Below are 16,580 nucleotides of genomic sequence, written 5' to 3' on the forward strand. Positions count from 1 at the left end.
AAGCATCCCAAACCCGCATCCCTGCCTACCGACTGCTGCTGCTCTGTGCCAGCAGCGCGGTGGGCTCCTGCTTTGCCTCAGGCCTGGATGCAGTGACGGAACTGCACTGGATGTTCACTGGGTGGAGTCCATCCCGCTGCCCTGCAGTTACTCTCTGTGCTTCCTTCTGTTCTCGTGTTTGAGCTTACTGGAGTCCATGTCCCAAAGGGAAAAGCTTGCGATGTTTATAATTAACGTGACTTGTGTTGAGGGAAAAACGAATAGGCCTATGGAGATGTTAACCTGTGTGACCGGTTTGGACAATGGAAAAGTGGAAAAATAGTATCTACAAAGAAAAAGTCGTGTGTGCGTGTGGTGGTCAGGTGCTCTGGAGTTACACTTCAGTGAAAGCAGCTTTATTTTTAGATCTAATAAAAAACGGATATTGCTGAGATCGTAGCTCGAAGACGGCGCCGTGGGGCCGGTTCCCAGCACAGCCATCGATGCACGCAGCGCCCTGCCATCCCGCTTAACAAGTAGGGACGTATTTGAACAAATAAATGCCCCGGTCTCTGCTCGGAAGCTGATCCGCACCACGGCACCGACCCACCCGCAGCCCTCCGACCACCCGCTCCGCTCCCCCCCTCGCCGCCCGTGTCCGCAGCCCCTCCTCCCCGCGCCCCCGCCCCTTAACGCGGCCGCGCCGCCTTCCTTCCCCTCCCGCCTGCTGCCGGACAAGATGGCGGCGGCCGCGCGTTGGGCCGCGCTGGGTCTGGCGCTATGGCTGTGCGCGGCGGCCCGCGCCGAGGAGCCGGAGGGGAAGCGGCGGGCGGGGCCGGCCAAGAAGAAAGACATTCGGGACTACAACGACGCGGACATGGCCCGGCTGCTGGAGCAGTGGGAGGTGCGGGGCGGGGCTGGGGCCCGCGCTGGGGTCTCCGTGCTCGGGCGGAGGAGCGGGCGGCTCTGCGCGGCACGGCCGCGGCCTGGCGGGGCGGGAGGGCCGCCCGGGGTGCGAGGCGACCCTGTGGCAGGAGGTCGCGGCCGGGGTTGCCGGAGAGGAGCAGCTCCGTGCGCGGGAGCTGTGGGGAGGAGGGGCGGCTGCGCGGGGCCGGCGGTGGGCTGTGCCGTAGTGCGTGGAGTTGGTGCGGGTTTCTCCCTTTAGAAAGGTGTTTTCTGGGAAAACGGAGTCAGGTTTAAAGGAAACAGCTAAAAAGCTAAAGTTCGCCTTTGATTAATCAGGCAAGAATAGTCTTGGTTGCTAAAAAAAAAAAAAAAAAAAAAAATTGTAATGGGCAAATTCAGCTTAGTTTGACATAGTAGGGCAAATCATAAAGGCTGTCTGTGGTGGTGAATTCGTTGCTTGGACAGAAGGGTTGGTGCCTCTGGGGCTCTCCTGCTTCGTGTCCTGCGCCAGCTGTGTGACAGCAGCTCTCTGCCCTTTTCCCTGTGGCTGGAGAAGGTCTCTGTTTCCCTTCACAGAGTGCTGCACGACAGCTCACGGACGCACTGTGTGCAGCTGTGGCTGGGCAGCTCGGCTTGGCGTTGCAGCCGAGGACATGCATGCACAGCCATGTGAGCAACAAGTTAATGGAAGTGGGAGCTCAACAGTTAACAGTTCTTTGGTGGCTGGATGGTCGGCTGCCTGGCATTTCCCCAGTAGCTGTTGGGATGCCTACACGGGACTGGAAAGACTTGAGGGTGGGGTGGATGGAGCATAAAGAAGAACTTAATTGGCTTGAAGGGATGGGATGAGAGAAACAAAGGAGCCATTATGGATTTGGATAAGAGCAGGAATTATGCTCGGGAGCGAGGGGGCATAGGGCACAGATCTGTGCAGAGTCAAGTTTCCTTGGTTTCAGCAGATTGAGCTGACTCCTAATATTTTCTATTTTTGTGGCCATTAGGACAGAAACTATAGTTCCTTCTGAACAATTTTTGTTAGAGACTTCGTTGCAATCTTCAGTGTTTTAAAAGCTTGTTTAGATAGCACCATGGTGGGAGCAAACAAAATTATTGTGAAAATCTCTCCAGGTTTCTCAGTGCCCTTTCAGCAGGTTGGAACAGTGCAGGCTTGCCAGTGTTAAAGAGTTTTAATATTGGAGTCTTGCTGCTCCAAGAGGGATCAGTAAGTTAGCTTCAGTGTACACAACTTACAGCACTTGCTGTACTCAGTCATTGCTTTTGTTAGAGAGGTGGAAAGATAGGAAAAGTGCACTTGGTTTCTGCCATGTAGAGATTTCCCTCGTGGTAAGGGACTCTTCAGCAGCCTTGAGTCCAGAGGAGGTGGAAACAGAAGAACGCCTGGACCAGGTTCTCAGCTCTGTTATTAAAACAGCATATCCTTTGAAACAAATTATTACTGATGTTCAGGGTTTCTTAGGCTTGAATCTGAGCTATGGTTATTTAATGGGCTATGGATTTGGGTGACATATGTTGCAGATCCTTTTAAAAATAAAAATCCAAGATACTGGTGAGAGAATGGGTTGAGAGAGAAGGAACAAGTTGCTTCTGTATGTAATGCTTTCCTGTTGAAGCCTCACATTACCATTTAAATGAATTAGTCTGCTAGATGTTGCAAAGCAAAGGGTTACACTTTTCTTTGTGTCTTTTACTTTGTAATTAACTTGATTAATAAAAAATGTGATAATTTGCACAAGATCATCAAGGGAAGTGAAATGTAGCAGATCTTTTGACCACTTATTTCAATTGAAGCTTTAGTAATACTTCTTTATGGATGTTTAGTTGAATAGTTAAGGGCAAAATAGGTAGTATATATCATCATATTGAGGTCTCACTAAAGTTGTAGTCAATTTCTGTATTGTATAAGGAATGTTTGTAAACCTTGTTTCTGCCTGTCTGTTTCAAAGCTGTGGAATATGTTGGTTTTGTGCTATCCAGACTGGTAGAAAGTGCAGTTAATAATTCGCTCATACATGTTCAGAACATTTATGATTCAATTGCGTAAGATTTTGTACTTTAAATTACATTGTGTGCTTAATAAAATTCCATAAAAGTGAAGGAAAAAGTGTTATTTTATGAAGCACCTAGTGGATTTGTATTGGATCAGCCATGACGATGGAATATTTCTCAGTATGTGATAAAATGAGATTTTTACCTGCTGGAGTGAGAATATGCATAGCTTTGAGGAGAGAGTTTATAAGTGACTTATCCTGAAGCAAAGTTCACAGTTTCTTTTCATGTGGGGGTCTCTATCTTTAAACTACTCAGTCCTTTCTTCTTATCAAAGCAGAGTTATTCCCTGAACAGTGGTGAGTTTTTGAAAAGAACAGGTTTTTTCAACAGTTAAATTTAACGCATCCTTCTTTTCAATACAGAAAGACGATGACATTGAGGAGGGGGATCTTCCTGAACACAAGAGGCCTCCGGCACCAATAGATTTCTCAAAAATTGATCCAGGCAAGCCTGAAAGTATCCTGAAACTGACGAAAAAAGGGAAGACTTTGATGATGTTTGTCACAGTGTCAGGAAATCCCACGGAAAAAGAGACAGAAGAAATTACTAGTTTGTGGCAAGGAAGTCTCTTCAATGCAAACTATGATGTACAAAGGTACGCCGTTGTATGCAAGGGTAAAGTTTTGCTCAGAACTCTTAATTTTTTTCTTCCTGGAAGTCTTTTCAACTGTTGATCCTGTGCTCTTCTCTAGCTCTATTAACTCCCACTATTTCTTTGTTCCTGAGTCAGTTCATATACCAATTTGTTTTTCTTCTAAGTCGCTTCAGAAAAAATTTGGTTTGGTGCATAAATATTTTTAATGCTTATTTGTGGTTTGCATATAGCCTACCTTCTTTTTATCTCATGGTTCAGCTTTTTATCAGTGTTAGCTGCAGTAGTTTGCCTTTGTGTTGATGGAAGACATCCTACTTGGAAGACTTGTAACCACAAAGGCTTTTTGTTCCTCTGGCTAAAAATGAGATTTTTGTCCAAGAGAGGATGAATGGTTTTGAAACAGGAATGTTGCAGTCTTGAGTTGAGTCTGGGGAAGTTTGCAGTAAGAGCACAAATCAGATTTAATGCCCAGTGGATTTTGTATAGCGTCAAATTAGTTCTAGCATTTTCTTCATACTTTCTCCTACTTGGTAATTTCTAAACTTAACACTTGTTATTCTTCCATGCTAGTAAACTGTTCTCATCCACATTTCCAAACAGTGAGACCAACTTCTTGCTTTTAGATGGATATCTGTCTTGGAGGGACTCTGAATGAAATAAAATGTTTTAGCACTGGAAAAGCACAGAACTAACAGAAAAATTATACATCTTTCCTCTAGGTTTATTGTTGGCTCAAATCGTGCAATCTTTATGCTCCGTGATGGTGGTTATGCCTGGGAGATCAAAGACTTCCTGATAAGTCAAGAAAGATGTGCGGATGTTACTCTGGAAGGCCAGGTTTATCCAGGCAAAGGAGCAGATGGAAGTGAGAAAGGAAGAAACAAAACCAAACCTGAGAAAGCAAAGAAGAAAAAAGATGCAGAGAAGAAATCTAAAAGCAGCCAAGAGGACAACCGTGCAACCAAACAGAGAGAAGATCTATGACAGATGCATGAACCAGACTGAATAGTGCTCTGCTGTTCCTTGAAGGGACACTTAACTTTCTTTACAATTTCTGGCTTTATAGAGAAGAAGGAAGGAAGCAGATGTTACTGAGGTTTAAAGACTTCTGTGTTGAAATGCACATGTTTACTTATTAATGTTGGCTGTTTGTTTAGTTACAGAAACGGTAATGTTTAATACCAGCAATTGACTACTTTAGTTTGTAATTCTTTATGCTTTTGTTGTTGTTCAAAGTTAACATACAAGCCTATGTCTGAGGTTACAAACATAGCTGGAGGGGAAGGAATCTCGGAATGCACCAGTGTTAATCTGTAGTAGATGCTGTTCATCTTGGGTATGCAAGTTGGTCATTAGTTCCTTGTTGCAGAGCTTCTTGCTAAAAGATACTTTAGGAAGCCAATTTGCCACTCTCAGTTTGCAAAACGACTTAAGTTGTAAAGAACACTGTTATGGTGGCCAAAGATGCTTGAAATGGCCAGGATTAAGATGGGTTTGGTTAAACTGCTTTTCTGTAAACAAAAACTCTTCTGTTCATCACTGAAAATCAACAGAAGTGCTTTGATACATAATAGAAGCTAGGCAGACACTCAGCTAATGCACTCCAAATCAGTACAGAGAGGAGATTCTGTACCCATCAGATGTGATGCAGTTGAGTGTAAGGAAGCTACAAAGCCAATGTGGACAATGTTAGAGTGAAAAGAAAAGTCACATTCATGGCATTCAAGTTGCTACTGCTGCCAAAGAACAGTGCCTCTGGATGCAAATGTTATGTGTGCCCCATTATCTAGACAGTGAGTTAGAAGATACAGCTTTAACTGTGGAATTAATTTGTTTTGCTAATGGTTTGCTTGAATCTTTGTGAAAACATTAGTTACAGTTCAGAGTTAAACTTCAAGGTTGACGTATCTCTTACTGATGTTTAATAACCTGATTATTTTTTTTCCGTAAATTCCTCAGCGTGCCATGGTTGATTGTAAATGAACAGTGGTTTAAATAATACGAACCTTGGTGTATGGGAGCAAGTCTGATTTCTCCTTGAAAGCCTTTGTGTGGTCAGGAAGGTTTTATTATAGTTCCAGCAGTTTTCAGGCGAACTCATGGCTTAGCTGCGCTTTCCTTTTCCTCTTCTATGTGTTTAGGACTAAATGCACCCAATGTGGTCCATATCATTTTCCAGAGGATGAGCACAGTATTAACTGTCTCCATTCAATAGTACCAAGATAATACTACTTTCACTCTTTTTATAAGGTGCTAAAATCCAAGTGTTTTGGGTGAAAGGTCCTAACTGAACCATAATGGTTGCTCTTGTGGAATATTTCAATATCAAAAGAGGGAAGCTGACTTACTGAGTGCTTGTTCCAAAATAAAAGGATGTCACTAAACTTATTGCTTCACTGAGTAGTCAAACATTTTAAATAATGATGCATTTAGTTAGATGTTCGGGGAGGAAAACTAACCTGTCTTTGGTTTCTTTAGTTACTCATAAGGACTAACTGATATTAATGAAAATTCCAGACAATCATTTTTTTCTTACTTCCAGTGATAGCGTATGAATTGAAGAAACCTTTCCTGCCGCTCTTCACTAAATGGTTGTCTGAGTGGATAAGTGAAAGTCACATATTGGTTTTGTATTCCACTGTTAATCCAAAAGTATACAGGAGTTGAGGGAGGTCTCTAGAAACTTGGATGTTGCACTGCGGAGAGATGTGCAGTCTGTTTCTTGTTCATAACTAACTTAACATGTTGTAACACTTTCAGGTACCTCTCTGCTTTGTTTAAGAATTTTGCTTCAGAGAAGATGAGCATATGTGAAATGTTATTGCCTTTTTTTTTCTTTTTACAACAACTCTATGGTACAAAGATGACAGTTCAGTTTGTCATCACACATGTGGAAATGCTCTGTTCTTTCTGGCTTGAATTTTGTTTGTGGGTTGTTTGTTTTTTTTTTTTGTCAAACTGGGTTTTACTGAGCTAAGTATTTAAGTAATGCAAGATAGTATACAAATAATAGAAAATCAAAGCTGAGGAAGAGGGTCGACCCAATTTCTGAGAATCAGTGCTTGTTGTAGTCAGTTGTAAGACTGTTTACAGCAGGCTGGGTCTTTTCCCTTTGTGGTTAATAGGGTGGGGGGAGCTTTGAAATTCAGCACACCTGTTGTCCAGTTGTTTGTTTCTGAGTAATCAGCATATGCCAAATGAAGTCATGTTTTGTGCCACTTTTTTTTTTTTTTTTTTAAATTAAAAATAATGTCTCATTTGCTTTTTTTTCCCCTCTAAAAGTCTTTGGGACCGTGGTGCTTGGACTGGTGTAGCTTTATATAAGCAATGTTATGTTGTACTGATAGAAGAGACCTGAACACAGTATATATGCATTTGTGTGTATATATATGTATACGTACATATTGAAACTGAGCTTCTTGAAGGTAATTTTGTTTAGTTGGAGATGATAACTTCTTGTTCTAGCCTCCTTATCTAAGCTCTACACAGAGGTATGTGGAAAAAAGCCTGCTTTCATGACAGCTAAACTTCTGCCTTTCTCTACTCCCCTTTAATTATTTCTCTGTTCTAATGCCATAACTAAATTTGCTGGGTTATCTTCATATTTTAACCCAGCTGCCATTCTCGGAAGATAGTTTGGCAATGTTACTACAGAAAATGTCATACTATGTGAAAACTTTCCATTTGATTTTATTGATTAAAATATTGGAATAAGCATCTGATTTCATTTTCAAACTAAGTCTAATGTATACCATATGCCTCATCTGTTCTACTGAATGTATTTATTTTTCTAATTCATATTTCTAGCTATAAGAGAACAAGTGCATTCCCTATTCTTGGAGACCTAACTTTATGGAGCAAAGTGAGTAAGCAAGGTGATGTTTACATTATGTGGAAGACCTAGCTAGCCTGTATAACAAGTGAATGCTAGTGCTTGAATATGGAAGAAAACACCCTCAGCAGTGACTAAATGTTATTATTTAGGACATTCAAGCATTGTAAATGCTTCTTTCTGGAAAGATGAGAATTCCATTTGTGGTCGTTACGGCATCGCTAAGATGTACATGTAATAAATTTCAGTGTCATAGGATTACTGTGAAATCATAGCTGTTAGCAGGTTTTTATCTGTCTTATCTGGTATGTGGTCGGTCATCTTCTGCATCTTTTCCAGCAGTAAAGATTCTCTTGTAGTTTGTCTCCAGCACTGTTCTCTCATTCTAAGTGAAGGACACGTTTTTAAAATTCCATTGTTATCTATTATGACACACTTAGCAGCTCTGTAGCCAACAGGATTTCTGGTTTTCACTTGTGCTGTCAAAACATTTCTCTTTGAGAAGCCAGGTCAGCTTTGGTTTCAAAAAGGTCCCTGTCACTCTTACTAAATTTTTAAAATTCTTTTTCAAAAAGGAAATCATAAAATAACATTCCATTAAGAAACAGAGCAGCCTACTTCTCTTTGATATTTGGCCACTGTTATCTTGGGCTTTGTAATAAGGGTTGGGAAATATTTCTACTCTTTCTCTGGCTTGTTTCTTTTTTTTTCTTTCTTTTTTTTTTTTTTTCCCCATTCAGGGAGCGTTTACCTTTTTCAAAGTTTTCCTTGATTGCATGGCATGTTTCTAGCCACAGAGCTGCCTCTGCTTTTACAGATCCCTGTTTGGTGCATTGGTGCTATGATGTTTCTAATTCTTAATGATTTTGCTGTTTGGATTCTGGGACAGGAATCAGCAGGGTTCATTTAGAGAACCTTAAACTAGATTCAAAGGGGGATGGGGTTGTAGCTGGACTGGCACTGGTGGAGCAGCACTCTAGTACTGATAAAGACTAGGGTGCTTCCCATCTCGTTAGCATGAAATCATTGTGCTCAGCTTGCTCCCTGAAGTGCTGTACACCAATGCATGTAGCATGGGGAATAAGCAGGAGTCAGAAATCGGTGTTAGGGCAGGAGATTATGATCTGGTGGCATTTACAGAGGCATGGCGGCACTGATCACATGACTAATGTCATGGATGGTCATGTTCTTTACAGGAAAGACAGGCCAGCAAGGCGAGGTTGTCTGGTTGCCTGGTCTAGCATTAAATGTGGAGGTTGGTGGCCCTGCATGTGGCGAGGGGCTGGAGATTCATGATCCTTGAGGTCCCTTCCAGCCTTGGCCATTCTGTGATTCTGTTGTTCTTTATGGGCAAGAGCAACTAGAATTCATTGAGTACTGCCCAGGAGCAGATGAGGAGCAAGTTGAGAGTTTGTGGGTGAAAATTAAGGAGCAGGCTGGCCTGGTTGATACTGTTGTGGCTGTCTATTACAGACCACTGGATCAGGACAAGGAAGCTGTCGAGCCCTTCTATAGGCAGCTGATAGCAGCCTCACAATTACAGGTCCTGGTATTCATGGGGGATTTTAACTACCCTGATATTTGCTGGAAGGCCTACTCAGCAAGCCAGCCACAGTCCAGCAGGTTCCTCCAGTGCATTGATGACAACTTTCCTGATGGAAATGGTGGATGAACCAACAGGGAGAGGAGTGCTGCTGGATCTTGTTCTCACTAACAGAGAGAGTTCTGGTTGAAGTGGGGAAGCTTGAAGGCAGCCTTGGGTTGCAGTGACCACGAGATGGTGGAGTTCAGGATTTCATGTGGCAGAAACAATACCAAGCAGAATCACAACGCTGGACTTTGGAAAGGCCAACTTTGGCCTTTTCAAGCAATTGCTAGCAGAAATCTGATGGGACAGGGTACTTGAAGGTGAAGGGGCCCAAGATAGTTGGCCAGCATTAAAGGACTGCTTCTTTTGAGCTCAAGATCAGAGCATCCCGACAGGTAGGAAGTCAAGGAAGGCAGCCAGGAGACCTATGTGGTTAAACAGAGAACTGCTGAGCAAACTCAAGTGGAAAAGGAGAGTCTACAGATCATGGATGGAAGGATTGGCCACTTGGGAGGAATATAAGACTGTTGTCGGAGGATGTGGTGAGGCAACTAGGAAAGCTAAGGCTTCCTTAGAATTAAATCTTGCGAGAGGGGTCAAGGACAACAGAAGGGGCTTCTTCAAATATACTGCAGATATAAATGCCTTATTTGTCTCTGTCTACACAGCTGGCGGCTGCCCTGCAGAGCCCTGTATCCTTGAGGCCCCAGAGGAAGTCAGGATAAAGGTGTAATTTGATTCAGTTGTTGAGGACTGGGTTAGAGACCAGTTAAGCAGTCTGGACATCTTGTAATCCACGGGTCCTGATGGGATGCACCGACGGATGCTGAGGGAACTGGCAGAAGTTATTGCTAGGCCGCTCTCCACTATCTTCAGTAAGTTGTGGGGAATGGGAAGGGTGCCTGAGGACTAGAGGAAAGCTAATGTCACTCCAGTCTTTAAAAAGGGCAAGAAGGAGAGCCCAGGTAACCATAGAGCGGTCAGTCTCACCTCCATCCCTGGAAAGGAGATGGAACAATTTATCCTCGGTGCTGTCTCTGGGCATATCAAGGACAAGAGGGTCATTAGAGGCAGTCAACATGGCTTCACTAAGGGGAAGTCATGCTCGACCAACCTAGTAGCCTTTTTTTTTTTTTTTTTTTTTTGAAGATGTAACCAGTTGCCTTAGATAATGGTGAAGTGGGGGATGCGGTCTATCTATCCATTTTAATAAAGCATTTGACACCATCTCCCACAGCATCCTTGCAGCTGAACTGAGAGTGGGGTCTGGATGATTGGGTAGTGAGGTGGACTGTGAGCTGGCTTAAGGAAAGAAGCCAGAGAATTGTGGTCAATGGGACAGAGGCCTGTATTTAGTGGAATCCCTCAAAGGTCAGTACTGGGATCAGTGCTTTACTTATACTTACATATAAAGATATATATTTTATATATGCACTATCAGCAAGTTGGCTGATGACACAAAATTTGCAGGTGTGGCTGACACACCAGAAGGCTGTGCTGCCCTCCACCCTAGACAGGGTGGAGAATTGGATAGGGAGAAATTTAATGAAATATAACAAGGGCAAGTATAGTCTTGCATCTGGACAAGAACAACCCTGGGTACCAGTAAAGGCTGTGGACTGACCTGTAGGAGAAGAGCATAGGGGAAAAGGACCTGGGGGTCCTAATGAACAGCAGGATGACCATGAGCCAGTGTTGTGCTGTTGTCCTCTACCCTGCTGTCCTACTCTGTGCCTACGCTGTGCCTTCCCCTCTACTCTGCCCTGGTGAGGCTGTATTGGGAGTATTGTGTCTGTTCTGGGTCTGTCAGTTCAAGAAGGACAAAGAACTGTGTGAGTGTGTCCGGCACAGAGCCACAAAGATTATCAAGGGAGTGGAGGAAAGGCTGAGAAAGCTGGCTCTCTTTAGCTGGGGGAGACTGAGGGGTGACCTCTTAACATTTATAAATATGTAAAGGGTCTCAGGAGTGTCAGGAGGATCGAGCCAGGCTCTTCTTGGGGACATCTACTGATAGGACAAGGAGTAATGGGTGCAAGCTGGTACGTAGGAGGTTCCACATAAATATGCGAAAAAAATTCTTCACAGTAAGGGTAACAGAACATTGGAATGGTGTAATGCTACTTAATAAAGCAGCATCCTCTCTGTTGATGTTGCTGTTAGTTGGGAATATGTTATAAGTGGCATTGCAGCTATGGATGTTTCTTATAGGAAAAGCAGGTCTGTTACCATCACTTAAATTAATAGTAATAATTCTAATAAATATTTTTTTTCAAAAATGGGTTATTTTTGGTGTTGAACATCATACATATGGAATGAGGCACTTGAAGGTACTGCAGTCCTCGCAGTGCTCTGGTAGAAGCTGGCAACGTGGTTCCATGTGCCATCTCATGAGTATCCAAAATAGTATGTATTCCACATTGCTTTATGGATATTAATCATCCTCCCTGTTGTATGCAGAGAGAGAGCCTGCTGCTTTTCCATTCTTGCTTTCAGCTCTTGTCTTTGGTGCTGGTAATCTTGTTAATAGGGGTGTGAACTTCAGATAACTGTGGTTAAAATGTGAAGGAGTTGCTAGGGAGCTTAGGGAAGCACAGGCATGGAACAACACCAGCATTTCATACAGTGCATAGAGGACTTTGAAAAGCTGTGCTCTTTCATTCTAAATTAAAGCATTTTGCAGGGGAGAAATGGAGTTTGTTGTAATCTTAACTCCTGTATCAGTATAATGCATAATAGCAGGGTAGCAAAGTCCTAGGCTGCAGCAAGTGTAGATGAGTCCAAATGTAGCAGCCGTGGAAACAGAAACAAAGGAGGAAAAAAATCTGCTTACCCTTGGAAGGCCTCAGGTTAGCAGGGATCTCCAGCAAGATACCCTCATCTCTACTGCCAAGCCTTAAATGAGGTCTGGGAAGGGGGTGGATCCTGGTTCCATCTCTTCCAGTCACTCAGATGCATTGCACTGTATGCATCTGAGCTCCCCTGAGTTGGCCCTGCCTTCCTACCAGGAGCTCAATCACTGATTCAAGCTGTTAGCATTTCTGCTACAATCCCCTAACCCTGGGCAAGGCCATGCCTTCCCAACTTCAATCCCCTCTTTTCTCTCCACCCTCACTGCCTTGTCTCATCACCATTTGAACAGTGTTGCTTGATGTAAATCCCTTGGCTCTGTTCTCACATGACCACTGCAGGACTTCATCTGAGATATGCTCAGCCATGTTCTTGTCTGTGCCAGCATACATGTGCAAACACATGTGCACTACTCATATACACATGTACACGCACATACTGTATACAAACACGTGTATGTACACTCAGACATGCACAGCTTATACATGTACAGCTATGTATAGACACACATACCTTATACACACACACACACACCTTGATATGCGAACACACCTATGCACCTTATACACACCTTCCTATTTTGTATATACATACATCTTAACCACCCATACCCAGGGAAATATGCAATGACTCAGGTGCTCTTGGTCTGTTGATGCTTTCTACCGACAGCCCCCTCACTGTCTTGTGGTGTGGCAGCTCTGCCACCACAGCAGCAGGGTTCCCCTCAGTGCCCTTCACACCCCACAGCATCCCCTGCCCTCCAGCAACAAAGGCTGTGCTAGAAACATAGGGTGGGAGATACGGGGCTGAGAGGACACCAGGACCTCCCCAAGTCCTCACATGGCAAACTAAAGATGTTTGGTTTTGTCTTTGGATGTAACCAAGGAGCAGTGTATCTCTCTCAGATGATGTAACAAGTCCTGGGCTGGTCTCCACTTCAGACCTAGCAACACTGCATCACCTGTATCTCCTTAGGAAAGCAAAGCTGAGGCACAGGGTGCAATGGTTTGAACGCTGCTAGCTGCAGAAGGAGCTATTTCAGCAAATGCCAGCTCATCATTACAGATGTACACTGAAGAGGCAAGACACAAAGGTAAAATGAGAAACTTGCACTGAATATTTATTTTGATAAACGTTGTGTACTCCAAACAATTACATGTCATTTCAGTTGTAAGCCACAATCTTTTGGAACAAATGTCCCGACAGCTCTTGTCACCACAAAACAGACAGTCAATGCGTTACCACATTCTGCGGACATAGAGAGCTTTCAAGTGCAAAGCAGATTATCAGAAAAGCCATATTGCCGACCTCCTTAACAACCTAGCCAATGCTAAACTCCAGTAAAGATGCTTCGTATGTCTGCAATTTAGTTGTCTTAGTGCCATTGTAATAAATAAATAGAAAATATATCTTCTTCATTGGAAAGTCTCTAAGAAAATGTACAAAACACTATACATCTAACCCGAAAAAGGACCAGCTATTTCGGCGACAGGTAAAACAAGCATTTGAACAGAATGCAAAAACGAAACAAAAAACCCCAAACATCCAAACAAACAGACATCTGAACAAAAAACAATCAAAAAATCACTCTGACAATGGCAACTGGATAGGCAGAGATGGGAACATTTGCAGTAATAAAACCTTATAAAGAGGATCATTGCAGCTGGTGCAGGGACTGTTAAATGGACATACAAAGTACAAGCAGCCAGTTAATTCACTAGTCAAAATGTGCACGTGCAATTTCTACAACAGTCGAAGATTAAAAAGGAATTATATGGCACAAAACTATTGCTGACCGGTGATGGCATCAGGCTAAGCTGTGACTTCAGAGTAACCCACTGACTTCATCCGAGTCACGTCAGTGGGAGTCCTTTGCATTTCACAGGAGTGTCTGCCCCGGTACACTGCTATGATGCTCCATTATCCCTCAGGCTTACAGACTGCAGTGATCCTGTCCTAAGTATTCACAGCATGAGACCCAGCCCTAGATCCAAACAGGCCCCACGTGACAAGCTTTGCATGACAGAATGAGCCACTTACAAGTATTCTTCTCTTAATAAGACAAGATTTTCTTATTCTTAGGAAGAAGTTTTCCTAGAGCCAAGTCTTGTGATTTCACCCTGAGAATTCCAAAAATTGTAAAATCAGAAGCTACAGCCTAGGGCACGTCCTTTGGGCATCTGCACATGTACAGATATAGGGAGCCTCCAGTGACCCGGGGAAGCAGTGCTTCACAGAGCAGGATGTGGAAAACCAGATCCCAAACCAGGTACATTCTGAACCTCGCTTTCCTGCCCATGTCAAGTGCTCATGAAAGAAATGCTCACGCTTTGGTCCACCTCATGGAAGCACATGTACTGCACTGGTACAGGTGCAATTATAGGAACGAAGATGTGTAGATAAACCAGCCTGACACACTCAGGGACTTTTTTTCAGTGTATTTCTCGACTTCAGGGATCTGACTCTGTTTCAGCTATCAGAGAATGTCAGGCTCACCATAGCCAAACTAAAAAGGGACCTTTTCAAGGAAGAGTTTGTGCTTTGAGGGTGAAGTTCCCCAAAACATTGTAAGACACTGGGGAAAGAAAAAAACATCACCACCACCTAACTAACTTGTCCATCCATTCCAGAAACAGTGCAAATGCCTAAAACCCCAAAACAACTGTGCTGCTCCTTCATTAACAGGCTCTTGTTGAGAAGCAAGGGAGGAAAAAGGGAAAGCTTGGATATAACATTGAAAAGAAGATTTCCAGTTTCAAAACCCAGGAGAGGATGGAAGAAAATATAGCCTACAGTGCTATCTGACTTTTTCTCACAATTGCTTTTCTTTTCAGAGATATTGATCTAAAAAGTAGGGACAGGGCTGACAGAGTTCAGCATCAGCCCTGTTGTGGGATGACCTGCAGCATCATTGCTCTTTCATTCTAGCTAAAAGACAGCATTTTGGATAGTGTGGGGGGAAAAAAAAAAAAAAGCAATTTAGTTACTGGAGTTCTGATTTAAACAGAGCAGAATGAAGTAATTATCAGCAGTCAGAATAATTTCTGTAGTAATATGGGCAGGGAGAGACAAAGAGGGGAAACAAACCCAGATATTGGGAAAACTGACTTTCATATTTACTTTTAAAACTTCCCTCTTAAATCTCCTTATAACAGCCACTGCCTCTGCATACACTTTCATGGCATTTTTGAGCAACAAACAGAAACATCACTGAACATCAGAAGTGCTTAAAATATTTTTCAAGAGAATGCTTAATTTCCCACCTTCAGGAGATGTCTGTGCAGGAGTCCTGACTCTCACTGATCTGCCTTCATTACCAGCCTAATGCTTTGCAGGAAGGGGGAAGCAGGTACACAACATCCAACTAGCATATTCCCAGTCTAATTCTTCAGCTATCTGCTAAAAGTCCTCAAAGACTTCTTCCTCTGCCACATTCCACTCAGATTTCACATAACTCTTCCAGGAGGTCAAGATACTTATGGCCCAAAGGCCAAGGACTTGGCTGGAAAGCAACACCCAAGAGACTGAACCAATCTGGAAAAGTAAAAGTGCTGCTCAACCCATTTGTGGCTGAGAAACAGACGTCTCAGTATTCGCAGCTGAGAGCTGGAAATCTTGAACAGGATGCCCTTTTTGACTGTCTATCATACACCTTCTAGATTGGTCCCAAACTTCTATATAGTGGACTAAAGGGAAAGGAGCTGGAAGTGTTGGTGCTGACTGACAGGTCTTTCCTTCTAGACTATGGCTACTTGTTGAAGGAAAACCTCCTGTTTGAGAAACCACTGTTAAAAGACCTGAAGCTACAGGAGAACCACAGTTTCCTGAGCAAGCAGAAAGATGTGGTTGCATCAGTCTCTTCTCGTATGCTTGCTTCGCTCCTCTCCCCTCTCTTCCCCAACTATGTGCCATGTATGTACAACACAGATCCCAAAGAGCTTGATAAGTTGTCACAGAAAATTTAAGGTAAAGTCTTGTTGTCCAGTTCTATTTCCTAGCATCTAAGTAGTCATTCAAATCCACACTTTCTACCTTAGTTTTTCACCCATGCTTTGAGTTGGTTGATTACTCCAGGGGGAAAGAAAAGTGTTTGGACAAGTTAGAGGTTGGTACAAACAACAATCCTCAGTGGCCTTTAGCCCTAGAGCTCACCTTCCCAGAGACAGCACGCCATAGGCATGCTGATAAAACCAGCAGCTTGCAGATCAGGTCAAACCTTGCTTAGTGACATGAGCGTCAACATCAATGGAAGTCAACTGGCGAAGTGCCGACGATCACAGAACACGCGCTGATCACAGAGGAATGCGTTTCCATCACATGCAGCCACTTTAGCTACTTACAGTAAGATTTCTTTTTTGAACAACAACAATAACAAAACGCTACACTTCTGGAGCACACTGTAATGTGCCTGTCATGAACAGTCAGTAGTCCATCCCAGTGGAGCAGTGCTGGCAGCCAGAAGGCAAATCTTTGCGTCCTCATAACTTCATTTTCTTCACCACAGGAATTGGCAGTGCTTGGTAGATTTTAGCTGAGTCCTCATTAGTGACCAGCTTCACCCAGACAGGACGGAAGCTGCCTTTGAATCCAACAAAAGCCATTTTTTCTGCAAATCAGAGTAAATAGATTAGAAGTGTATCAGGGCTGCAAACAGACACCCACATGTGTGGCTACACCCAGACTGCTGGACCGATGCAGGTGGTCAGGAGCACAAATGTGCATACAAGTTTTGCTGATAATGCATTACCAAGGTATTAAAGAAA

At 43.3% G+C, this 16,580-nt stretch overlaps 2 protein-coding genes across 5 annotated transcripts in view; one reads left to right on the forward strand and one right to left on the reverse strand.

The window, feature by feature from the left end:
• The first annotated feature begins 660 nt into the window (after positions 1-660).
• Positions 661-7,640, forward strand: MESD (mesoderm development LRP chaperone). The gene is made up of 3 exons (XM_031587705.2): positions 661-883; positions 3,318-3,550; positions 4,270-7,640. Exons 1-3 carry the CDS (start codon positions 719-721, stop codon positions 4,532-4,534), a joined length of 663 nt encoding a protein of 220 aa, XP_031443565.1. The 5' UTR covers positions 661-718; the 3' UTR covers positions 4,535-7,640.
• A 5,265-nt stretch (positions 7,641-12,905) lies between these two features.
• Positions 12,906-16,580, reverse strand: part of CEMIP (cell migration inducing hyaluronidase 1) — a 102,220-nt gene continuing 98,545 nt past the window's right edge. For all 4 annotated transcript variants that reach the window (XM_090148982.1, XM_090148984.1, XM_031587706.2 and 1 more), the window contains exon 29: positions 12,906-16,423. In XM_090148982.1, the coding sequence (XP_090005108.1) occupies positions 16,296-16,423 (128 nt within the window). In that variant the 3' untranslated portion in view covers positions 12,906-16,295. The remainder of the gene's footprint in view (positions 16,424-16,580) is intronic.

The sequence above is a fragment of the Phasianus colchicus genome, chromosome 12 (genome assembly GCF_987193195.1).
Source record: "Phasianus colchicus chromosome 12, bPhaCol1.hap1.1, whole genome shotgun sequence".
Taxonomy (NCBI): Eukaryota; Metazoa; Chordata; class Aves; order Galliformes; family Phasianidae; genus Phasianus; species Phasianus colchicus.